The sequence below is a fragment of the Meleagris gallopavo genome, chromosome 5, assembly GCF_000146605.3.
Source record: "Meleagris gallopavo isolate NT-WF06-2002-E0010 breed Aviagen turkey brand Nicholas breeding stock chromosome 5, Turkey_5.1, whole genome shotgun sequence".
NCBI classification, from domain to species: Eukaryota; Metazoa; Chordata; class Aves; order Galliformes; family Phasianidae; genus Meleagris; species Meleagris gallopavo.
This window is the reverse complement of record NC_015015.2, coordinates 42,034,195-42,059,818: the sequence shown is the minus strand read 5'-3', so window position 1 is coordinate 42,059,818 and position 25,624 is coordinate 42,034,195. Positions and strand designations below refer to the sequence as shown.

Here is a 25,624-nt window from a genome sequence, read left to right as displayed (position 1 = left end):
TTTAGAAAAGTTTTAATGAAAATATTGCCAAACTGCATGAGTGGAGTATATTAAAACCCCTTATTTCGGACACAATGCATTATGTAGAGAAATCATACCACAGAAATAAAACACTGTTTTTTTTTAAATTTGCATGTGTTCAAAATGTAGAAGCTTTTTCTGACCAAAAGATTTGGCACTTGCTGTTCCCTGCAGATTTATTACAGAATCAAAGAAAAATGTACATATGAGGAATTCATAAAGATATATCATAAAGATTTCAGGAGTTCCTTCAAAAAAAATCTAATTATTTTCAGAATCTTTATTACGGTGTTGTTTCTTTTCTGTTTGCTTACTGATGGAAGCAAGTTTGTAAACAGTGCTAGTTAACAAAGGATAACAAAAATTTCTTGCACTTCAATTTGCATTTTTTTTTTAATACAAAATTAATAGGAGACTGTACATTGCTTTCATGGAAGTGATTCTTTTAATATATAATTAGGTGAAAAAATTGTTACATAGACACAGTTGTTCATTCCGTCTGTGATCAGAATAATTTATAGTGTACTCTTATTTATTATTATTAGTAGTAGTAAATTCTGTTTAGAACGATTTATGTTGGCTTCTAAGAAACTGGGTAGAATTTTTAATTGCACATCTATTCGGTAACAAAAAAACCAACCTATTTGATGATTCAGATGATAAGGAGAAATGAATCAGACAAATTTAAAAGCTCTAAAATTTGTACTTCTCTGAAAACAGTACCAAGTAGCTGCATATTAAATCACTGGATGCAGAGACTTGGCTAGTTCCTTTTTTTTCCAGACAGAGCACGACTTTTTTTAGCTATATTTTTTTTCTACTGATTATCAAATTATTCAATTCCATTTTAGGCGATCCTGAACTGGTCTCATAGCGCCCTCCAGCTTGGTGAAATGGAGGCTTTTCAGCACCTTAGCTGGAAGAAGATGGGTTAGTTTAAATTCTAATTCAGAAATTCAGCCAAAGCTTTATTTTCACGGAGACAAAAGTCATTAGACAAAGACCTGTTTCATCACTTTTCACCTGTCTTTTCCTAACATGGCATCTACTAAGAATAATGTCTGATGGGCAGTTTGAGGGTTCCTATAGGTCACTGAAGAGAAAGCAATTTTTACTGTTATTACAAATAGAGAAATGTGGTTGATGTATTTCTGAAGGTCTTCATTGAACAGTTGATGGGGGACTGAAGAATCAAAGAAAGCAAGAGAATATATGATCATTCTATATGTTTCTGGAAGTACAGTTATATGCAAAAAAAAAAAAAAATCAAACTCTTGTCTACATCAGTATGGAACAATTCAATTTCTGATACAAGCAGTGATTGGTTTCCAGGTTTTGTTGTTGTTGTTGTTGTTGCTTTTGAGATCTGGATAAATGCAGTAACTTAAATCAGTCATCTTAGAATTACAGGTGGTATTTTGGGTTGGCAAAGATTACAGTGCTACTAAGAAGGAATTATTGAAATACAAAAGCATTAACAGTAGAAAATTTTGTACCAAAAAAAATATTTTGTTTAAATCTTCAATAATTTTATCAGTTGTGAGTGAGTTTACAGAAGCTTCAGATCAGATGTACATATGCTGTGGACAAAAATGTAAAGAAAAAAATTCAACAATTTACAAGTAAAAAAATAGTTTGAGATTTCTAATCCAGAATAAACTTCTTTATAATTCAACTATTCTCTTCTCTCCATCAAAACAGGTTCCAAGAATATTACTCTTCACCAGATGAAAGGACAGGCATTCAGCACATCAGAAGATGGAAGTATGAGTTTTGAGAGCTGATGTTTTTAGTTTCCTATGAGTGAAAGAGCATGAATTCCTCTGCTGAAGCCTTCTATCAGGAATAAATGGATATATTTAAGAAATCACCTAAATTAAACAGTTATTTTCTCATGATGGCAATACTTTATTTGCACATTCTATGTATGCAAAGCTACAGTCTGCTGGAACAAATGTGAATTAGAACCATGAGCATAATTCTGCCTCTGCTATGACTCACTTTAGCCTGAGGAAGTCACTCTGTCCTTCCACATGTAATAATGACACTATATAGCTCATTTGGGTGTGAGCAGGTTCATTAGTTAATGCTTGATATTGCTGTAAAGTGCAAATGTTTCATGAGTGTTTGGTATTGTTATTAAAAAAAGAAATAAACAGGAAATGTTAATCAGGAAATGTCATCACTGAGGCATGAAATTCCTCAGTGACACAGACAAGATGGGCAGTCCCTCAAATAACAGCATTCTTTGTGATCAGAACATGAAAAACCAGGGCTTTTCTACAGCTCTAATACACTGCCTGCATGATATCAGCCACTGCACTTCCCAGTGCCTCATTCGTCCTGAAACATGTGGAACACGAGCTCTGCAGAACACCAATGTCAACAGTCAGAAAGCTTCACTTTAAGAATTTTTATACTATATAATCAGACTGATCACCAGTCTCCCATGGCAAGGGGCTGGAGCTCATTGATCTTTAAGGTCCTCTACTACTCAAGGCATTCTATGACAGCCCTGAGGCCAGCCAGCAGTTCTCAGAGTACAGCCTCTCCCTGGGTGCCCTGCACCCCAGAGCCGCTCCCAGCCACACCGCCGCTCCTCGTACAAAAGATCAAAGGTCTTTCTTTCACTATGCTGTACCTATCATGCTACAGCACAAGGGATTTGGTCACAGTTACTGGTGAGGGCCTGGAAATGAGAGATGTATTGAGAAACGCCATTCCCCTTCCAGGAAAACTGTTGGAGGATGTGGATCCCGTAAGAAGAAACAATTTTGCAGTTGATGAAAGTCACTTTGGCATAAATATTGTGAACAGTGCTCATGCTGCACAGAGCGCTGTTTTCACAGAGAAGCTGCGCCCAGCTGTGATGCAAACACGCCGCCTCACTACGCATCCTGAAGCACGCGGCAGCATTCCCACACTTATCATGGTTCCTCAATGGCTTCACCCACTGTTCAGCGCCTTCCTCCAGCACGGCAGTACGCCTCCCTACGGGTTGGGACTTCTCGTGCCCTCTCTCAAAATGGCAGTCACCAGCTTCATTCCGCGGCTGCGCAGTAAGGGCTGAGACGCCATTCCCTGTTGTAAAATGGCGGCGAGGAGCGCTTGTGCCCCGCCCTCCTCAGGCGATTGCCAGGTTGCGCGGTCACGCGGTGGACTGGGGCGGGTTCAGATGCGGATTGTGAAGGGGCAGGGCGGAGCCGGTGGCAGAGCGGTACAGGACCGTCAGGATGGAGGTTGTCAGGCGTTCTCTCTGTCCTGCGGCTCTGCTCTGTGCTTGGCTCCTGCTCGGCTCCAGCTGGGGGTTGGGACCCCCCGGGATCGGTGCTGCCTACGTGCTGGATGATGCCGGCGGGCTGGGCAGGGAGTTCGACGGGATCGGGGCGATCAGCGGCGGCGGGGTGAGGGGCTGCCGGGGGACGTGGGGCTGAGGAGGCTCTGAGTACGGCGTGGGTGAGCCGGGGCAGGGAGAGGAGAGCGCAGGAGAGCGGTGTTGTGTTGTGCTGTGCTGTGCTGTGCTTGCGGCTCTGTGGGATCTCCCTGTATCCCTGCCCTCTGGGCTCCCTTTGCTCTGTGTCACGGGTGAGCAGGGCTCCTCCAATCTGCAAAAGGAGAACTGTGCAAGTGGAGGGTTAGGAAGAACTTTGTGTTTAGCAAGTTCTTTATGCTGTATTTAATTTTGTAAGATTACTAGCTGTGTGGAACTGCCTAAACCAAAAAATGGGGATGCACTTGGATATTTGACTGTTAAGGTATTTGTAATTTTGTTTTCTGTTTTAGGCCACATCTAGACTCCTTGTGAACTACCAAGAGCCGTATCGCTCCCAGATCTTAGATTATCTGTTCAAGGTAAGGGCTGTGTCACTGCTGCTCCAACATTGATTTCATGCAGAGCTTCTTACTGTCACCTGTTGGAATGCCTGTAGTATGTTCAGGCCTTCTTAAGGTTAGGCAAGCTCTATCTTGTAAATCTGTTGAAAGCTGTTTTTTCAACTTGATGCTTGAGTGCTGTAGATGAATAGTTACTACCTATGAGTTATAGATGGCTTTGTAGCTAAAAGAGTGGAATGGTTGAGCCCAAAGAGAGCTTAAAACTACTAAGGCTAACCTGGTTTGCACACCAATTCATTGTGTAGTAAACTACTAATCCAGGTATATTCTATGAAGAGCTCACTTCTTTTAGCTGATAGCTGCTGGCTGGCTGAAAAAAAGGGATTTTTATCAGAACTTTACATTTTTAGTTGCTGTTCTTGACAGTCAGTGTGTTGGGTGTTTTTTTTTTTTGTTTGTTTGTTTTTTTTTTTGGCAGCTTATTTCTTCAAATTATTAGGATTTCTCTTATTCCTGTTTTCAATGTATTTTCGTCATACATTTTGGGTTAATGAGGGTTTTGCTGTTTTATGATTTTAGGAAGTGGGTCAGACAGTTCTGATTAGACTACAGATAGCTTATCAGTTTTGTGAATCTGGCTGCATCACTTCACTAGAATATCTGTTCCAGATTAGTATAAAAAGTGTAGTTACTACAGAAGGAATATTAATGTTACTGTTTTGTAAGCTGCTTTAAGTAGCAAGTATAACCTGTGGAGTTACTCAACTTAATATGGCAAGGCTATTGCACTGGACAGTAATAACTTGTTTTGCTTTTGGCACTGTAAATTACTCTGCTGAAGGAGAATGTCATGTCACTTTCAAGTACTGTAATCCAAATGGCTGGAGGAGAATAATTTACTGTGTAGTTTAAAATTGGGTAAAGGGCATAACAAAGAATAATGTATAACTGGGGAGTAAATCCATGTTCTTTGGAAGACCTAAATTGTGTGTTGCAAGTATGAGTTTTCTGAAGGAGTCAGCGGAAATATAATAAAAGAAAGTCCAGTTGTGAGAGCATGGTATTTGAAAATTTTTTAGTGTTTTCTTTCACCAAAACTAAAACTGCTATGAAATACATGGAAGGAGGCTTTGCCACAGTTTTCTTCTTGTATTTAACGTTGGTCAATTTGTATGGTAAAGATGGAAAAGGGTATGTGTAGAAGTTTAAAATAAAAGATGGCACAGGGAGCAAGGAGAGATGTACCTGAGGAATACTTGCTTCTTCTTTAAAAAAACAAACAAACAAACAAACAAAAAAAAACAGTTAAAAAAATAATCTTGTAGGCTGAGCAAACTATTGTCTATGTAGGTGTGGGTTTCACTTCTTTTTTTTTTTTTCAGTAAGTTCATTACTAAATCTTAAAACTTATACTAGGGTAATTCCATGGAAAAGGCCAGCTCCATTAGTGCTTATTAAAATAATGATTAGTTGTAAATTCTGGCTTGAGCAACTCTAAAACCACCAATTGCAGAAAGAACATAGTAGGTGTTGGATGAATTGTGTATACTTAAATTCTTTGTCTTGTCTGCCTGTCAAATGCAAGGGAAATGAGATAGTGGACCAAATGGCTATTTGTTTCTCAGTATGGCAATTTTTCTTCTCTGGTAACCTGCTAATTACAGAAAAAGTTATTTCTGATGCATATATAAGCTCCTTATATCAAAGAAATTTATGAGGGTAGTGGGTTTAATAGTTTGATTATTTTGAAAGAAAGCACTAAGCTTGGCTTACAATAACATTAAAAATACTTTAATATTCCTCATAAAGATTATCTTGTCATTAGTCTGATTTCTCTTTGTTTTGTTTTTTTTTTTTTCCAGCCAAATTTTGGTGCTTCTTTACACATTCTCAAAGTAGAGATTGGTGGTGATGGACAATCAACAGGTATAGAGTATGCAGGGTTTAGCTTCTCGTTGCAGTGATGCTGTAAGTAATGTGTCCTGCACATTTCTCTTCAGTTGAGACATGGCGATGCATGTTATGTTACTGAAGTTTCACAAAAATATCAGAAATGGTGTCTGCAGACTTATAAAAGTAATTTATACTCGTGTCTTAGAGATGGTGTTCTCTTCCCCTTGCCCTTCAGTATAGAAATCTGTAATATAAGTAGTTTGCATTCTAGAGAAAATGAGTTCTCTTCAGAGCATTTCTCAAATACTGTTTCTGTAATACAAACCCCATGAAACTTGTAGAGGGCTTAAAAACATGAAAACACAAAGATCAGAAACAGTTTTCATTTTTAGTTTATTGAGCTGCTACATTTTACTGGAGCTTGATCACTGTTGATCTTTTTTTTTTTTCTCCTTATGATCCAAATGCTCTAAATTTCCTGGTGGTTGTTGAGACCAAGGTAATCATAAATGCATATTTTAGCATTATCATATCTGGGAACAGGAAATGCCTGATAGCTGTTCACGTTCTGTTGCAAAGAAAAAAAAGTGCCCTTTAAAAAAAAACCCACAAAAATGTCCTTCCTCCAAAAAACCAAACATTTATGCTAAGTTAACATGCTAAGAATGAAGGGTGGCCAGTTTTGCATGTTCCTTTCCACTACTCATTTTGCTTTGAAGTGTAGAGCAAAGAATGTGTGAACCGTATTGGAGCTATGTGCTTGACAGTGTATTGTGAGCAATGCAGAAAACTTCATGATGTGCAACAGCTTATGACACAGAAGATAATTGTGTACTGTTTATTTCCTTCCTAGATGGCACTGAGCCTTCCCATATGCACTATGAAAATGATGAGAACTACTTCCGAGGTTATGAATGGTGGCTGATGAAAGAAGCTAAGAAGAGGAACCCCCAAATTAAACTGATTGGTAAATTATTCCAAGCCTTAGGATTTTTATATAAATCTTTTCTAACTAACATATCTTACCTTAGTTATTTTAATGTACTTTTTTTGTTGTTGCTCTAGACAAGATATAGAATCTCTAGTATTTGGTGTGCTTGCATTGATGCTTCTCATAAACAGATTATTTTTGCTTTTCTATAGTAGTGTAACATTCTGGGTTATGACTAATGATTTGCTTGACATTAGTGCTTAGATTTAATTGCAGTGATGAATATAAATGGTTTATCATGAGGGCTGAATTTCTGAATAACCAATAGAATTAAAAATTCAGGGGAATAAATTAAATTTAAAGGAAGCATGAATCTGTAAATCTTTTGTGCCCCAAGTTCAATCATATGTCCTTATCATGAGTGCGTCACCTTCCTTCCCCATGAAAGTGCTTCCTGTCTTCTGCTCTGCTGTGTGTCTATATATGTGTGTATATATATTTGAGTTGTAAGATAACTTTATTGTTTTCCTGTTTTGATTCTGGGTTGTGTATCACAGAATGACTTGGGCTGGAAGGGACCTCAGGGATCATCAACTTCCTATCCCCCTGGGACAGGTGGAGTTGCTAATCACTAGATCAAGTACTAGATCAGATTGCCCAGGGCTCCATCCAACCTGGCCTTGAACACTACCAGGGAGGAGACATCCATAACCTGTCTGGGCAACCTGCTCTAGCACCTCACCACTATCTCAGTGTATGTGACAATACGAATACAGAATCCTGGATTTTGATGAAATACTTTACAGGATATATTTCACATGAAAGAGAGGATGACTTTTTTTTTACTGTCTTCAAAAAGTGTTTCAGAAGTGAATCTGGTTATAAATAATTTGGTATATATAAATAATGAGATGCCAGGTGGCATGTATGTACTTCCTGAAACTATATATTCTTTCTTACTAATCAAGATAGAGCTCAATTTTGAGGCAAAAGCACAAATATCAGCATTTACCTCTCGCTGCTGTTTTGAGCAAATGTTTTAGTGAAACTGTAACACTGAACTAGTTCTGAGCTAAATGCTGGGCTCTTGCATGTGCCAGGCCTTCAATATTCCCTGACAAATTTAAAGATTAGCTGTTGGACCTGACATCTTAAGATATTTGCCTTCCTCTTTTACGTTTTTGAGACAATGAAATTGACCTTGGTGTTGAATACAAGTGCCTTGTGCTATTGATAGTGCTTTCATGAAGTGTACAGTACAATTGTTTCCATTTTATATGTGGTAGTGGCAGTGGTTGCAGAGCTATTATAGTAATAATCAGGTACCTCTGTAATAGCAAGCCAGACTTCTGTGGTCTCCAGGGCAGAAAAACCTCATAATTAAAAATAAATGCACTGCATCACTTGATTGTGTAGTTAAGTCTCAATCTATTTTTTTCTGGGTAGTAATTTTCCATGTACAGCACAGCATAGACAAGGAAAAAAGTGTGGTTTGCAACTTCTTTTTTTAGTATTTTGATTATCCACAGTGCTCTTACAGTCAAGTGCCAATCAGATGTATGTTTCCTGGTGTTCATTAGGAATGGGTGATGCATGAGAAATTCCTTCCAAATGAAAACTTGTAACAAATGTAGAAGTGTGAAAGTTGTAAAAAATACTTAAGTAACTGTTGCAATATTTTGACAGCTTTATTTCCAGGAACTTGAAAGGTTGTCACTGATGTTTATTCTTCCACTATAACAATTTTGGTTACATAATTTATCCCCTATATTCATTTTCTGCTTTGTGAGCATAGTCCACTCTATGTATCATCAGACAGACTTCCTTTCTCTGAAGTCTAAAGTACTATTCCAGTTTCAACAACAGAAGTCCTTTGATTTTTGTGATTTGTTATTGCTTAAAATTTCAGTCAGCAATATTTAAAAGCTCTTTTCAAAAGGAAATACAAATGTGTATTTTCTTTATCCTAAAAGACTGGTGGAACAAAGGTTACTCTAAGTAACTGTGCAATTTCATAAAGATGGCAATTTTGCTGTTTTACTCCACCTGCTTATGAGTCTCCTTACCCCTCATCCAGGAAGCAGGTTTTTCCTACCCATCCACAAGATGTGACTTGCTACAGGCTTTGCTGGTCAGATTCTTTTAGGCAAGCACTATGACAAACAGCAAGCTTACCATCTGTGACTAATTGTGATTGTTAATACCTTCTTCCCTCAAATCAAGCTGACAACAAAGGGAGAAAAGTATGACTTTTAATTAATGAGATCTGGTGTCTTACACTGAATTAGCTGAAAATGTGAGAGAATCTACTTAGGTGAATAACTTGTTCTTATTTACTGTAAAAGCCAATAAACTCAGAAATGCTTTTTCATAGCCCTAATCTTTCTTCCCTTGCAGTGAGTAAATCATCGCTTGCTCTGAAGTCATACTCAGGAGATTTTTGCATTTCAATATTGATCCTTTGTCTACAATGCTGTAAAATGCTTTTGCAGAAGTCTTTCTATCTTTTAAACCTGTTAGAGTTTACACAATAGAAAGACTATATGTAGTCATTAGATCTCTAATAATGATGGGTTTCTGACTTAAAAATAAAATAAAAGCCACAAATGTTTGATCCCAGTTTATATTACAGCATATTCTGTGGTAAAACAAGCAATGTTTCATTGTCTTTGCTGGAACTATGTGAATCAGAAGGGTTATTTGCTCCTTCAATTTAGGAAAGATAAAGTGCAGCATGCTTTTAAACTAAATAATGCAGACCACCCACTTCAGTAATTATTTATTTCCTTTTCTTTTCTCTTTCCAGGATTACCCTGGACATTTCCATCATGGATAGGGAAGGGTGAAAACTGGCCTTATGATTATCCACATGTCACTGTTTACTATATTATTTCTTGGATATTAGGAGCTAAACAGTATCATGATCTGGATATTGATTATATTGGGGTCAGTAAGATATATTTTATGTCTTCATTTTTAAGATTTTCTTTCTTGTTTCTTTGAATACTGGGAAGGGGAGAGATGAGAAACTGTAATTGTGGTTATAACTTTCTGTTGCAATGAGACTGTTACCTAGCATAACTCCTGCCTTTCCACAGCACTGGCCATTAATGCGGAAACAGTGTAAAGTGGCTAGACTCCTGACTTCCCAATTCTAGAACAGAGTTACCAGAAAACTTAAGGATTTTGAAACTTGAGTGTGTAATTTCCTGCCTCGCTTGTTCTTGGGTTTTAGAAGTAACCAGCTAACGAAAAATGTTAGTTGAGGCTTAGAGTTTGCAAAACTCAGCTAATGTGAGTTCTTGGCATAAAATGCAGTTATTAATGTGCTGAAAGGCAGTACTCTACACTTCTTCCATTTTTACCTGCATTATTAAGTAGTTAAGGTGCATATGTTACAGTATGACTGCCATATTGTGTTATAAGGCATGATATGGAAGTAGTGAGGGAATGTCTGAGGAAAAACGTTATTTAGAGATGAGAGAGAAACACTTTTCAAATTCATTATTTGACTGGGATTCAACCTTTTTTTTTTCTTTCCTTCTGCTTAAGAAAATTGATAATTTGTCTAAAATAAGTCTTACGCTTACTGAAATACTCATTTTGGGCTTCTAAGTGTTTTGGTGCACAATAGTTTAACTGCAGTAAAGCTGACAGTCAACTCAGTGGTCCTGGGTTGAGCTTCTGAAGTTATGGTTCCTGTCCCACTAAGAAAGTCTGAGTTTTTTACTGTAATGTGAGAATGATGTATAGCTCTTCTGGCATGTCTCTGTGTTGCTGACTGTGTTAGAAAGTGTCAGTCTTGCACTCTGGGTAACAACTTGTAGGGAGGCAGGGGGGAGGAAGGTATGTGCATGACACAACTTGTTAGTTCTTGCCTTGCTCTGCTTTCAGAGTGGAAGGTAAGTTCTACATTAAGTATTTAAATAATATGGTATCTGTACTGGTATCTGTACTGTTACTTGATATTCTCTATGACCATGTCTTGAAGTTACAGTGTTTTTCTCCATGATTTCCATCATACTGTAGACCCATTGTTAATGATATGTAATGTGGAACAAGGCTAACCATTGTAGAGCTCCCACAGCATTAGTGTTCCTTTCGGCAAGATTACAGACAATAGGCATAAGAATTAGATAAATAAACATATAGCTTGAATTTTTATGTGAAAATCTCTTGTGGAGGGCTGATAAAACTAATCAGAGCAATTTCCTTTAGCAAACTAAAACCATGGAGTTTAGAAACAATTGTGAAAGATTTATGTAAGTGTATATGGAATTGCATTATGTATCAATGCATCCTGACTTCTCTAAATGGCCTTTTACTTTTTGCTTTATAGATATGGAATGAAAGGGCATTTAACAGCAAATATATCAAGGTATGTATACTTTCCTTCTCAAAAGTGAAATTTACTTCTGAAGTTTCTTTGTTATCATTTACATGTGATTTACTTGTCTGACTTCCCCTAGAATAGTGACCTTAATCCCATGACTGCTGACTGAACTCTTTCTTGTGGTGGTTGCAGGCATAAAACACTTAGGATTTTTTTGTTTGAAAATTTTAATTTTGAACTTTGTAGATCAGTGTGTGCTAAATATGCAGGACATTTGAATGGAAGCCCCAGTTGAATCATACAAATTCATCTTCTTAACAGGTGAAAAATAGCTTCTTTTGTAAGTCTAAGATCTACAATTACTTAAAATTATGAAGTTCCAGTGGATATAATACACTTAAACTATTGATATACAAGTCCAGGTTCTTATGACACTTTCTGATTTGCCTTTTCCATAAAGTAAAAGCTCTATATTTTAACTATGTGAAAGCTGATACTGAATTGGAATAGCTTTTGGTTTCTGGAGCTAAATTTTTAAAGTTTGATCTTGAAATCACCAAAATATTTACTGAAATGTGTCAGCTTCCTCTACTGTATGGCTTTATTTAACATCTGTTTTAGCATTCATTCTCTTGCCCGTTGCAGTGTCATGTGGCATCTCTTCTTTATCTAACACGATTCCATTTGCAGTCAGTCATTTTAGAAAGATGTGTTTACCAAAGTGTGCATCTGTACAGCAAACTTTCTTTGTTATGACATATGTATGTTTGAATTCTTGGTTATCTTGCTAAGTGTTTTACTTTAAGAATTTATTTTAGTTGCTTCATCCACTGAGATTCTAGTTATATTTCTTAAAAAGTAGAAGAAAAATGAAACAGAAGCGATGATTTTGTTGCTTTTAAGTTCTTATTCAATAAGATCCTATTCTTCCAATTTTTTAAATACCATCAGTGTACTCCTTAAATTTTAGGGTTACTGAATCTTTGTATAAATGTGCATTCTGGGGGCATGGAGTGGCTGAAACACCATTCTGCATATGTTATTGTGGAGTGTGTGTTTTGGGTATCTACGCTGTGTCCTCAATACCTGTCGTTTCACATGGATGTTCTTGCAGTATTTCTAGTCATTCTCTTCTGCTGAACTACCTCCATGATAAAGCAGTTCTCCGTATGTCTAATGTAAATTTTGATGAATGTCCATTGGATTTTCTTTTCTCCTAATTGTAGCTACTCCAGAGATCTAATCATGTCCTTGCTCTTTCAAAGACCAAAGACCACTTAGATCATGTTTTGTCTTATCTGTTATCTCTTCTGAAGAACAGTTAAAAAGAATCCAAATGATTCTAGAAATATGTTGTTCAGAAACACCTAACAATTGATCTTTTCCCTTGCAGTAAGCTGACACTTTCTCCTTTAATGAACCTCCATAATCCTTAGAATCATTTCAGCAGACCTTCTGCATACTTTATACAGCGTACAACACAGATGTACCTATCAGTGCAGTTAATAGTATTAAATCAAAATCATTTATGAATAAGTAAATTATTTATTTCATGGTACTGTTTCAGTTAGACAAATTCTTCCTTGCTATGGATCGTGCATGAACTTAAGGAATGTACTTTTTCAGTAAGTGTCTAATTCAAATAACTATTTCTATGGTGGTACTTTCTGAATCCTAGTTCAGAAATCTTTGTGGTCCCATCTTTTGCTGCTCCTCACCGCAAGTGGATTCATCACTGTTAATTTACTACTAGTTTTTCTACTTGTAGTACGTTATAGCCTTAATTTTAGGCATCAGCTAGGAAATGCTGTGGGAAAGATCTTTAGAAGTCTCAGTTCCTTTAGATTTTATTTGCTAGTGAACTGCAGAACTCCTTTATTTTCAGATGTGTGGTTTTGTCTACTCTGTGCATCTTCTCCAATCTTTTTCTATCAATGAGGTCAAGCACATGCATAGACTTTCAAGGTTGTTATAATTGAACTGGCAACACTTTTGTTCTAGTCAGGTGCTTAGTATCTTACAACTGTTTGGGGCCAGAAATGGGAAGTTTGCAGCCAAATGTAAAAGAAGGTATCTGACAAATCTTGAGGTTAGACCTTGAGATTTAACATTTTGCGGTGTTTTAAAGTGACAAAATAACATAGAGTTGTCTTCATAGTTCTGAAATGTTTAGTACGTTTGCTTCTTCTGCTTGGTGAAGAATTCTGACCTAATGCACTGAAGGTTAACTATAACAGAATCTTAAACTATAATAGAGTCACCAAGTGTATGGGAACTGCTGAATCGTGGCTTGAACCTCTGATTGATCACCTGAGGTGAGCAATGAGTCAGCCATGGGAGCACAGGTGAAGGCAATTCACCTGTGTCGGAAGGGGTGGAGCCTGGCTCCACCTCTCCTAGATCCATTTAAGAGCTGACTACCAGTGGGGAAGGATCTCTTCTGGAGATTCACTCCACTGGAATTTTCCGTGCAAGCCCAGGATATGGGTGAGTGTACCTATCATTTTTGTTTCCTGCTTTGGTATAACAACTACACAGCCAAGCTCTCTGCTATACCATAACATCTGTACATTCATTAATTGTACACCAAGGTTGTAAAATATCCTTAAGATCATCCAGTCCAACAATTCACAGTAACTCCACCACCTCCCTGGAAATTTTTCTTAATGTCCAACCTGGATTTCCTGTGGCACAACTTGGGGCCGTTCCCTCTAGTCCTATTGCTAGTTACATGGGAGAAGAGGCTGATCACGACCTCCCTTCACGTAGTTGTAGAGGGTAATAAGGTCACCCTTGAGCCTCCTCTTCTCCGGACTAAACAATCCGAGCTCCCTCAGCTTCTCATAAGGCTTGTGCTCCAGACCCTTCACTAGCTTCATAGCCTTTCTTTGAATGTGCTCCAGGGCCTTGACGTCTTTGTTGTTGTGAGGGGCCCAAAACTGAACACAGTACTCAAGATGTGGCCTCACCAGGGCTGAGTACAGAGAGATGATCACTTCCCTGCTTCTGCTGGCAATGCTATTTCTGATACAAGATCTAGTCTTGCTGTGGGTTTTGCCAATATGAGTAAGAACTGGACCAAAGTCATGGTTTTTTGTAAGCTTTGTGCTTCAAAGGCTTAAAGCAATTGAACAGAACTCCATTACCCTTTTTCTTTCTGAAACATTGTTAATAAGTTTAGTATCCATTAGTTCTAAGTTCAATTTGTCAACAACTCATTGCCTTAGGTCCTTATCATGACTACATACCAAGACGGAAAAGCTCTCTGTTCTTCTTCACGTTTCTAGAATCCTCAATTCCTATTTGAGGATGCATGTCTGCTGGTGTTGAAATGACTTGAAAAGTCTTCCTTCTATGCTTGTATACAGTGCCTATTGCATCATCTCTTTGTATCTAAGTTTGGAAGAAGAATTTTTAGACTGTATACTGATGTATTTTCCCAGATGCTCTTGCAGGTGGAAGCTGCTGAACCTTGTTCTAATTTTTCTTAAATTAATGTTTAGATTAAGACTCGCTTATAATACCAGTCTTTTTTGATGTGGCCTTCCGAATATTGCAGAGAACGCTTCAGTGTTCCTTATCAATAACTTTATCCAATTTGTCATTATGATTCATCTTTAAGAAGAGAAGATTTCACTTATCTGCCTAACTCTGAAGAAATGCTTCTGCTGTCTGCTCCTACAGTTCTAAAATTGTTTTCAGTCTTAAATTTTCATGTTGCATGGTTAATGAAAGGCTGTACTTTAAGTGTTGTTATCTGTTACTAAGGTACTTCGACAGTCTTTAGACAAACTGGGTCTAAGCAACATTGGCATCATCGCTGCGGATGGAGACTGGAACATTTCAAAGGAGATGGTAGTTGATCCATATCTTAATGATGCTGTTCAGGTAGTTGGGTAAGTGTGGGAGAAGGGAGGAATATTACACATTATATATCACTTCATTTCTGTAAATAAGTCTTCACCTCCATTTTTGAATAGTCATGTAGTCATAGTTCTTAATCACTTGGTTTTTAAATCATCATGTACAGTGGTAAGTGACTACTATTTCCTGTTTTCCTCTCAGCTTTCAATTCTGTGCATGTGTAAGGTGATCTTAACTCTTCCATCACTTCTCTCGAGTACTGAGTTAGGAGCTAGGTTTTAAGCTTCTTACCTTCAAAGTCTCCTGTCATTCACTAGTGCTAGCTAACCTGCACGTGCACCTTCAAAGTCAGAAAAGTTTTAGGATGCAATTCTTGATCTGGAATTGGTTCTAATTTCAGATGATCTTGAACTTTCACTTGGCACTTTATACCCTTGCAACCCTACTATACATCCATTGTTTGTGACCTTACTAGTTGTATCTGGAAGCTAGAAGATTAGTTATTGCTTTGATCTGGTAACATTCAAAGTTAGTTTTAAAACTGATACAAACTCTTGATTTCAGCAGATGGGAATGCGTATTGTTGCAGTTATGGCAAAAGGCAACTTGATTATTTGTCTGCGCATTTGCTCCCTAATACACTTCGTTTCTACCTTGCTTTTTGCTAACTGGTTTCTCTTGCCTTTGTGTTCTTGCTCATCACTGATTCTGACAACAATTAATGCATTTATTTAAAGCTATAGTTTGTTCACAATGGAAGTTAACTCTGCAACACTATTGAACCATTTATATGTGTATTTATTACTTATGCTATTAGCCTTGTTATGATTAAGAACATGCTTGTGGTCCCTGGTGTGCTGCTTGTCCTCATTTATATGTAAGGATGTGTGATAGTCTTGTAATTTTTTTAAACTGATCTATAATACAGTGTTTTTAGCAAGCCAGTTGAGCAGGAATTCTGTAAAGAAACTGCTTTCTTATGCATTGAGCTTATAAACATTGATCACCTGGAAGTAGCTTCCTGAGAAATATCAGTTGTAATACTGGTGTTGCATAACTAATTTTTGCATGTTCTTTTTCTTTTTAACTTAACCTAGAACAGGCAGGACTTGCACCTCAGCAAGTTTACAGTGAATTAGGAAATGTTTTAGTTATGATTTTGTTGCTAACAGAACTTACAAAATCAGTGTGCTGAATTTGTGCAGTTCTTATTTCATTTTTCTTTAAGAGCTTTATGGAGTCAGAGTTTAAATTGTGACTTTGGTGTGTGTGGCTTTTGCTTTGTTGGCATCCTTTAGAACTGTGGACAAATTCTATTTGTTCTTTAAGATGAAAATGCTTTTGTCCCAACTTCCCTACCCCCACTGATCAGAATGAAGAGGTGTATATATCGAGTAGTGGTGTTATCCGTTAAGACATTCTCCTTAATAGACACTCAGCAGAGTGAGAACACCATGTTTCTTAAACAGTGCTGACCTTAAGACAGCTAACTACTGGAGTTCTTGCTGACCTAGAAAAAGATAACAGTAGTTACACATCTGTCCTTCAGCTCAAATTCATAAAAATTCTAGAACATTGTAACGTTGTCTCTTAGCGATCTGTCTAGTTTCTTACAAAAATCTGCTACTCAGTTTGTTTTGAGTAGTCCTAAATTATTTTCTTTGCAGTTGTTTTCTGTACATTGTTCTGTAATCTCTTTCCAACTATAACCCTCTTTGTGACTTCGTCTTCAAGATCTATTGTGATATGGAAACTTGGGATTAAAATTAAAATTTTACTCAAATTTTGAAGGCAATTGAAATATTGCTTTGGCATCCACTTGTTTCCTTTTGTTTTCTTCTTTGATTAACATTGTTTCCCTGTGACCTTACCTGTGCCAAAAATACTATTTGTAAACTGATGCATTCGTACTGCAGATCTATGGTAGGATTTTTGTCTGTTTACTCTGCTGGGTTGTGATTTTAAAGGCAGACGACCTAGTATTTTCTAATTAAAACAAAGGTTACCAAGTTGCTACCATTCAGTGTGCTTCAATTCCTTTGACTTAGGGAGCAATCATAATGAACATAGTCCTTGTCACTATTTCATGCCAATGACTTGCAGCAGCTGCCACTGAAACAGGAATTTCTTCAGAAGAAGAGGGAAAAATAATGTTTGGTTAGCTCAAGCCTTGAACTGTATTGTTATACTTACATGTTTTGTTTGCAAGACTATCTTCACTACTGTCTTCCTGTGTTGTTTTAATGGCTGCCTTTTTGTGTTTGTGTAGTAGTATACCTTCATACTAATCTTCTCCCAGTTTTGTTACTTATGACTCTGTACTACCTGTTCTGTGTTGAGCACCACAAACGAAATCCACGTCCAACAAAACCTCACTCTTTAGCAAGTTCTTTCTTAAGAGCTTATTTGCCAATATGTGATTAGACTTGAATGTATTACATAATATTATTTCTGATGCTTGTTTTGAAATTGACAAAGTAAAAATATTTCTCCATAGTTCTCAGCAATTTGTTGTCATTGACTTGTAAACCGTTAATAGTGGACAGTGATTGTATTTTGGGTGACTGAGAAGAAATCTGCAGTTAGGCCAATTTTTGTTTATTAGAAATAACAAATCACATTTTATTTTTAATTGATGCATCTTGAGTCTCTTCTGACACAATGATGAAATGTCAGGAATTATTGTTGCCATATCAGTGTTTTCCCCTCTCCTATTGCCAGGTAAATAAATAAATAAATGATTGTAAGTCTTTGACTAGGGGTGACATGAATTATTTTATAATGGCTATGGCTTTTATTAGAGAGTAGTTGTTCTGTTAATTTTTGTACTTAATATAGTTGCAGCTTTAGGGGAACCATTGGCCTTATGGTCAAGGAGGGCTTTCTTAGTCCGGTAAGGAGAATGAGTTCAGTTCCCTGCCATCTTTTTCTGTGGTGGAAAACTTTTCTGAGGAGAGATTAATTGACTTCCCCAATAGTATGCCAAGCTGGTGGGGAAAAAAATATATATATAATTACAGAAAATAGTATCTTCAGGATTTATCGTGTGTATTTTTTTTTGTTTATTTGTTTCTGTTTTTGGGAGCATGTATCCTTTCATCATTTATTTTAAAAAGGATTTTGTTTATTACATAGTTCAGAACACGAGCTGGAAACTTTGTTTTGGTTTTATATAATTGATCCCAAGATGTAACAGGAACATAAACTATCTCAATTTAGAAATATAGATTTTACTGATAGAATAGTCTTTTTTTTTTTCCTTTGTAGAATTTCTGGGATGTTTCCTATATTTGACTGTTTGAATGCCACATTTGGAAGATAACTACTTAAGTAAAGGAGGGGCAGTTATCTCATGGTGCTGAGGCTTGCTCAATTAACTTTGCAATATCTTCACAACCTCTTTGGAAACTTACTCTACATATTTGACCGTGCTCATGTTCTCTTACCCTTTATCTTGTTTCTATTTTTTTTTTTCTTCCTTTTAAGTGATTATACCTAGCTAAATTTTCCAATGCTTGCCAGCCTGTAGCATTGCAGGGGATTATTCTACCCAAAGCACAGGACTTTTTCTTTGCATCTGTTGAACTTGAGTTCTTTTGTTTCTGTTTTGGCCTTGATATTAGCCTATGGAGATATCACTAGCAATTGATGCCCACTTGGAGTTTTTTCTGTCCAGCTTGGTGGGAAACCTTGCTAAAAACAAGGTGCATGATGTCCACTGATTAAACCTTGTCCACACAGGTACTCATCTTTTCACAGAAAGCAATTGAGTTTGTCAGATGTCATTTGCACCTTGTAAATCCAGGTTAATGTTCCCAGTAATCTTTCTGCCCTTCGTGTGCTTAGAAATGGCTTCCAGAAAAACTATTCTTACTGACTTTCTCAGGGACTAAGGCTAGGTTGACTGCCAGTAGCTGCTTCTTTCTTAAAGACAGGGCTACAATGACCTTTCTGTAGTCATTAGGCACAGACCCTAATCACTAAATGTTTAGCCTTGATGTGTGCAAGTCTGCAAACAGAATGTTGCTGTATTCTAGTACAAGATGTAATGGGAAAATACAGTGCAAATATAATACTGAGTTCAGACAATGTTCTCAAGGCTTTGGGTCAGGAGAACGTATTTCATGCCATTGTCAGACTGAATGAGCTTATTCAGATGGTAATCTGTGAAGATTATCTTGCGTCATTTTTCTTGTAGGTAGTGTCCATTGTTAGTGAAGATTTTATATACGTTGTAGAAATTTACACATAGTGTGAAAACAGTTAAGCATTTGATATTACTTGAATTACAAATACAGCAAATGCTTTTTAGGGACCTTCTGAATTTCAAGAAACTGTTGTTGGCTTTGCTCGTACATGTGAGCTTTAGACTTGTTTCAGTCATATTCAAGACCTTACCATTTATCTTGAAGTGTACAGTAGTTGAAGTGATAAAACTTGAAGTAAGATGCAGCTGAGCAATGGGTATGTATGTGTCTGGGGTTTCTCTCATTTCTTCTGTTGGTTGTATTTAGGAAAAGCTGATTTCATTTATATTACTCCACTGTTAAACTGAAATAGTTGATTAGATGGAAAAATAGGTGAAGCCAAATCCTTTAATGTTTGCTTTGCTTCTACAAGTCCTGTACTGTTAATGCTCAGTTGTCCTTGTCCTGCTGTTTGTGGTTATTGTAGCCTAACCCTCAGCACTCTATCACTGAAGCGGCTGATCTGCAAATAGAATATCTTGCATGAAAATGTGTTTTGTCTGTCCTTAGTTTCATCTGCATTTTTGTGTGTAAGAAAACAACCACCAAATGTTTTTCACTTTGCTTTTGTTATGTAATTTGGGATTTGGCATGACAAAAGAAGAAAATATGTCCTTCTTGGAAAGCAGTTTTGTGCTTGACAATTGCTTTATTAAATGTTGTTTGGTCTAAAAGATTTTTGTTTCATTTATAAGAACAAGAATTAAATCATGATTGTTGGTTTTTTTTTGAGTATGTTCAAAGAGTCCTGAAGGAGCTGATGCCTTTCCCAGTATAAACTTTTGACAATTTGAAAAACATTTTTTCATATATTCCTTCTCTCTATTCTTTACTTTTTTTCTCCTAAAGCTGTTGAGGTACACACTGGATAAGAATGGTCTGCAGCAGGTGAGGATCATAGCCAGCGATAGACTGTGGGAGCCCATTTCCTTTGTCTTGCTGATTGACTCTGAACTCCATGAAGTGGTCGATGTCATTGGGTAGGGGGTTCTCCTTTTATCTTTCTTGCTGATTTATTTACAACTTGTCTTTGTTTTGCTTGTTTATAAATTGCACAGCCAAAGCTGTACCCCTCTGTACTGTTACGGGTTTGATGCTGTGGATTTGATGCTGTAGTCTTTCTCACTAACCTACATCAAGTGGTTTAGTAAGACCCAGTCTGTTCAGGAGCTCAAATCCTAGCTTGATTTCAGCTTAAGACTTTTAACTGAATCATGTGTTTCCTACAGTGTGCAAGACTCTCATTTGCTGTGGCTGCACTTTTTTTGATTTGAATGGGTTTTAGTAAAACCTTTTTACCCTGAAGTTTGCTTCAGTTCCTGTATTTATATACAAAAAGTACTTTAAATTTACAGCTTTATGTGCAGCCTTGTATTACTGACTTCCAGTGCTCTGTTGCTAAAGAAATGAATGTGATCCAGAAACTAACTGAAGCTTTTATTTTTTTTGTTACAATAATGTCTTGATTCTCAGATCCCATTTTATTTTGATTGAAGTTGTATGCTTCCCAAGCATTAAACTGACTGACTTGTTTTTCTAGTTCTTGTTTTCATCACTTGGTGATCAAGTTTTGCAAAGGTAGACTAAATTTGATTACTGACTTCTGCATAGAAACACGTAAGATCTGGTCATTAACTTTTATTGTAGCTCTAGATTTTAATTGTGATGTTATGTAAACTTGACTGACCCAATCACATTTCTCAGACATGGCTGTTCCTGCTTCAACTTGAGTCTTTTTTGTTCAACTCATGGGACATGTAGAAATGAAGTCTTTCCTTCCAAACATAGATAGGAGTCAGTGCCCTGGAAAAATCAACCCCTCGTCTCATTCTGAACAAGAAGTATCCTAATAATTTCTTGTAGGCCCACATGGGGATCAATAAGTGAAAGCGATTACCAAATCTCTGACAGGTACAAATCTGTAGCTGTCATGATCCCAGTGTAGTGACCTGGATTCATTTCTTGGCAACAGCAAACATGCACTCAGGGTCAGTTCCTGAAGCTTAACTGTTTTCATGCCAGTAAACCATAGTTGCTTTAGTCTTTGAGAGAAGTCTAAGTTTTATAGTCCCTACTCTGATTCAGTCTTAGCAGGAAGATGAAGTAGACTTATGTAATGGATAATTAGCTGGCTTCTGGGCAGCCAGTGGTGCATGTTTCATCACAGAAATATTGTTAAGATTCTTTTTAATTTGAAGCTATAAAAAAAAAGCCAGCCAAGTTTTACGTGCCTGTACAAAAAACCATCTTGGATTTGGTAACTGAACTTGGAATCAGTGATGCTCATCAGACATGCTGGATAGGAATCTAATTACAGCTTTTTGTTATGTTATTTTGCACTATTTGCATCCAAACTTCATCTTACGGACAGTGCAGTGGCTAGAAATAGGGGAGAGCCCTGAAGAGACACTTTAAAGCTATTAATGGATGTTCACCCATGTGGGAATGACCCAGGTAGCCAAAGCTCTTCATAATGTGACATTTCCAAACAACTTTTCAGAGCTATCACATCTGCATCAATTCTACCAATAAGATGAAATATAGTAAATTACGAACAAATGTTAATCATACACATTTAAATTAAACTGTAACTTTTGTGCTGGGGAAGGGGGGGATATTTTTTAAAGATAGACTTGCAAATTCTGCACTAATTCTTAGTACTTCAGATGTAGTGCTTGTTTATAACATGTTGTATACCAGTTAGTTCAATTTTGCATGCTAAAGAGACCAAGTTATTCAGCTCTCCATGTCAAAAAGTTTTCCCTCTCTTCCTGCAGTTTGTTGAGAGAAAACAAACTTGTTTTAGAGCATCAGTGAGTATAATAGAAAATGTCATTTTTCACTTGAGTTCAGAATGCCATCAGATGACAACTCTTGTCACTTTGGTTAAAAGTATCAGTGTTCTTAAGCAGACCTGTTTTAAATGTGCATTTAGTTTAACATAGGTGTCACAGAAACCAAGACTCTTATAAAAATTTTTCAAAACCTAATTATGCACAAATTAATAATCTAGGAGTAACTTGGCAACATTGTGTTTTTCCATGATGGAATTATGATGTGATACTTATAATAGCAGGAATTGGAACTGTCCCAGGTACCTTTCAGGCCAGAGTTAGCATGAAAATTAGGAAAGTCAGTGTTGCTAGTTGACAAATTTTCTAGAGATGTTGTACTTGATTTTCTGGTTTTTGCAAGTACTGCTTTCCTGCAAAGCTTTATAGCAGTGAGAGTGTTATATAGTTGTCTTTTTTTTCTTATACTGGTGCATAAGAGGAAAAACAGTGGAACAATTTACTATTTCTCTACTGATCTTTTTTTCTTCCCTTCTCTTCTTCAGCACACTGATGTATGCAAAATAAAAGATACTGCAAAGGCTTTTATTTTATTTTTTAAGAAAAAATCACTGTAGGCAGTTGTGTGATGCAGTCACATAAGTCCTTAACTAAATAAGTTTTTCTTAATGTTACTTGTACACTGATTTAATGCAGCTGCTCTTCACAGGCAAATGTGACTTTTTCCACATGAGATATATTGCTTCATCATCTGCTGTATAAAACACATTTAATCTCATAAGACATTTAAATTATTGTTACCACTTGAACAATGAGAGGCCCTGATAATGAGCCACTCAGTTAAGCTATGAAAGTTGAAAACAAAAAATAGTCATTATGTGCATTTTCTTAAAATAAAAATAAAATGAAGCATCTGTCTTCTCTGGCTTCAGAAGAAGAAGAATCAAATGATGAAAATGTATTAAATTTTTTTAAGTAAATAGCAGTGGTTTGAAAAATGCAAACACTGATAGTAAAACAATAAATTTTTTTGTGCTGATAGGAAGTTTAAGCCTGTGGCTTCATTGTTATTCTATTCCTACTATTCTTCTCATTATCTTCATTAAGATTTATTTTTCATCCTTTTTATTGTATGCATTACTTTTTTCCTCCCTCTGTGAAACAGTCTTCTGTTATAGTATGCCTAGTTTCCTGCTCTTTTGGGCAAAGATTCCAAAATCCCACTATTTCTATTGGAGCATCACATCTATAAGGATGAGGCGTAAGTGCTCTGTTACAGTTCCACTTCTTGGGCAGTGGGAAGAGTAGGTGTTTAGGAGTCTTCTGGAACATGCTAGGGGTCCTTAAATTGATCAGTTACTTTATGTATCCATTATTCTCTGGTGCCATAAAAAGACTTTTCACTGCCAAAGGAGCAGAAAAGGAGGAGCTTTTCTCCATTATTTTGCCAGTTGTTAATTGCTGAGGCTGTAGAGTGGTACCAGATTTCCAAAAGAATGTTTTAGCCTGGTCTTGTGTGGTGGTGGTGTTATTTTGTTTTTTTGTTTAATTTACATTGAATTCAACAAATCAACATATACCCTTGTTAAAGTTTGCACTGTAAATGGATGGCAAATGTTGACTTCGTTCATTTGAGTGGGTCTTGAAGGGGACATGCTACAGTATTTTTAAGTCTTTTAAAAATAATTTGTTTACTTTTTAAAAACAGATGTAGTTTTCGTATGGATTAGGCATTAATTAAGGTAAAACCATCTTGTTTAACAGCTGAGTAAAATGCAAATACAGTATAAATCATGTTCATTAATAGTAATTGAAACTGTGTCTAAGAGCAGAGAAAAATTATGCATTTCGTAACTGATGGTGACACTTTTACCTGCTTGCAGACCAATGGGACAAAAAATTAATGTTATAAACAAGTGGATTTTGAATGAAGCAAAGATACTGCTTATAGTTTTTATTTGGCAGAGATTGACAGTATTTAAGAAAAAGATTTGCAGGACATGAAGTGTAGATCTATTCCTTCTTTGCATTGTCTTCGCTAGCTTCATGCCATTACAAAAACCTTTGCTTGGTACTAAGGTATTACTTGTGCTTTCAAGCCAAAGGGAAAATGTATGCTAACCTGCACAGCAGAGACAAGGATATAGCTGAAGTCTCTACTGTCTGTTACATTACCTCTAGTGAAGCTAAGTACGAAGGACTACAACTCTGGGAAACTGCCTGTTTTTGAATGGAGAGGAAATTAGTTGAAACCAGCCATCAACCATAGAAATACCTCTATTTTCTTTTATTTTTATTCCTGAGTCATGAATTGATTAAATTTGTCAAGTTTTAGCCCATTGGTTAAAAAAAATCTTTATGCTTTCCAGTTGATAGCTTAGTTTTAGCGTGTAGTTAGTGTGTTCAGTGGGTGACCAAACCGAGAGGAATGACAGTGATTTCTGCAAGTGTTTTAAGAGATTTTATTTCTGCCAGGATAATTTGCCACATTGAATCAGTGTTGTGATTGAATATGACCAGTAGTCTTTATGTGGGAGAAGGTATCTGTACTCATACTAAGGAAGGCCTCGTGAAGACAACTAGCTTTCATTATGTTTCAGTTGTTTTCAGTTTACACCTCCTTAGCTCTTACAGTCCACTCAGTATGTGTTCTTGAAACCTGAGCTTATTAAAAATGTGGGCAAGAAGAGCCAAGTTCACGTTCAGCTGCTAAGACTTAAATGCAGCAAAGAGTTTGTAATCTTCTGTGCTGTATCTTGCTGTTAATTTATAATTATTTAAAAGTTTGCCTAAGGCACTGTAAGATAACTTGTAAAAGTAACTGTAATATGCTACCAAGGTCAATTTCAAGATAAAGCTTTACTTCAGGAGGCTGTGGCAATTGTGTGACGTATTTAAGCCTAGGTTTACTTAGGCTGATATGTTTTAAAGAAGTAATCTTGAACTGATGGGAATGCAATAAGCTGTGGATATTACAGATTTCTCTGTAGTACAAGTTTTCTATTCTAATAGAATTATTCTGAAGCAAATTTGTTTTTAACTTTCATTTTGGAGGAGAGCAATTAAGCCTGGAAATACAAACAGCAGCAATGAATTTTCTTTTTGTGATAAGCGCTCTTTCTTTTTAAAATATTGTGTAGGGCTCACTATCCTGGGACAAAAACAGTGCTAAATGCCTTACTGACTCAGAAGAAACTGTGGGCTTCAGAAGATTATAGTACTTTCAACGATGAAGTAGGTGCAGGCTGTTGGGCTCGGATCCTAAACCAAAACTACGTGAATGGAAACATGACCTCGTAAGTGTTGTGCATTGCTGATAACTTTTAGAACTTTATTTGTAAGGATTATCTGAGTTACCATGTAACACATCCATCTGCTACGTTAAGACTGTAGATAAACTGAAACTCTTTTCTCTGTCAGTCTGAGTTCAGATATTCTGAGATGTGAAGACTACTGTACTTAACCACTTGGAGAAAAAATTTTGTAGCAGCTGTAAGGCATTTCTGAGCTACAGTTTCACATGGGCCTATAAAACTGTGTTCAGATCTTTTAGTTTCTGATGATACTTTTCAGAGTAATTCTTCTTAAGAAGAACTAATGTGAAAAACCCAGGAGGAAAATAGCAATGAAGTTAACTTAGCTGTATATTTCTCAGGGTCTCTATCAGTTATTTGTCTTCAGTTAAAAGTAATAGGTGTAAGGATTTTAT

General features: G+C 36.7%; 1 protein-coding gene across 2 annotated transcripts in view; it reads left to right on the top strand.

Moving 5' to 3' along the window:
* The first annotated feature begins 3,224 nt into the window (after positions 1 to 3,224).
* GALC (galactosylceramidase) overlaps positions 3,225 to 25,624 on the top strand; it is a 36,716-nt gene continuing 14,316 nt past the window's right edge. The window contains exons 1-8 of one of the 2 annotated variants that reach the window (XM_003206656.4): positions 3,225 to 3,425; positions 3,805 to 3,873; positions 5,718 to 5,781; positions 6,602 to 6,715; positions 9,486 to 9,625; positions 11,019 to 11,057; positions 19,973 to 20,103; positions 25,056 to 25,211. In XM_003206656.4, the coding sequence (XP_003206704.1) occupies positions 3,255 to 3,425; positions 3,805 to 3,873; positions 5,718 to 5,781; positions 6,602 to 6,715; positions 9,486 to 9,625; positions 11,019 to 11,057; positions 19,973 to 20,103; positions 25,056 to 25,211 (884 nt within the window). In that variant the 5' untranslated portion in view covers positions 3,225 to 3,254. Of the gene's footprint in view, positions 3,426 to 3,804; positions 3,874 to 5,717; positions 5,782 to 6,601; positions 6,716 to 9,485; positions 9,626 to 11,018; positions 11,058 to 14,780; positions 14,909 to 19,972; positions 20,104 to 25,055; positions 25,212 to 25,624 lie in introns of both variants that reach the window. The other variant, XM_010711799.3, reaches the window with a different exon arrangement.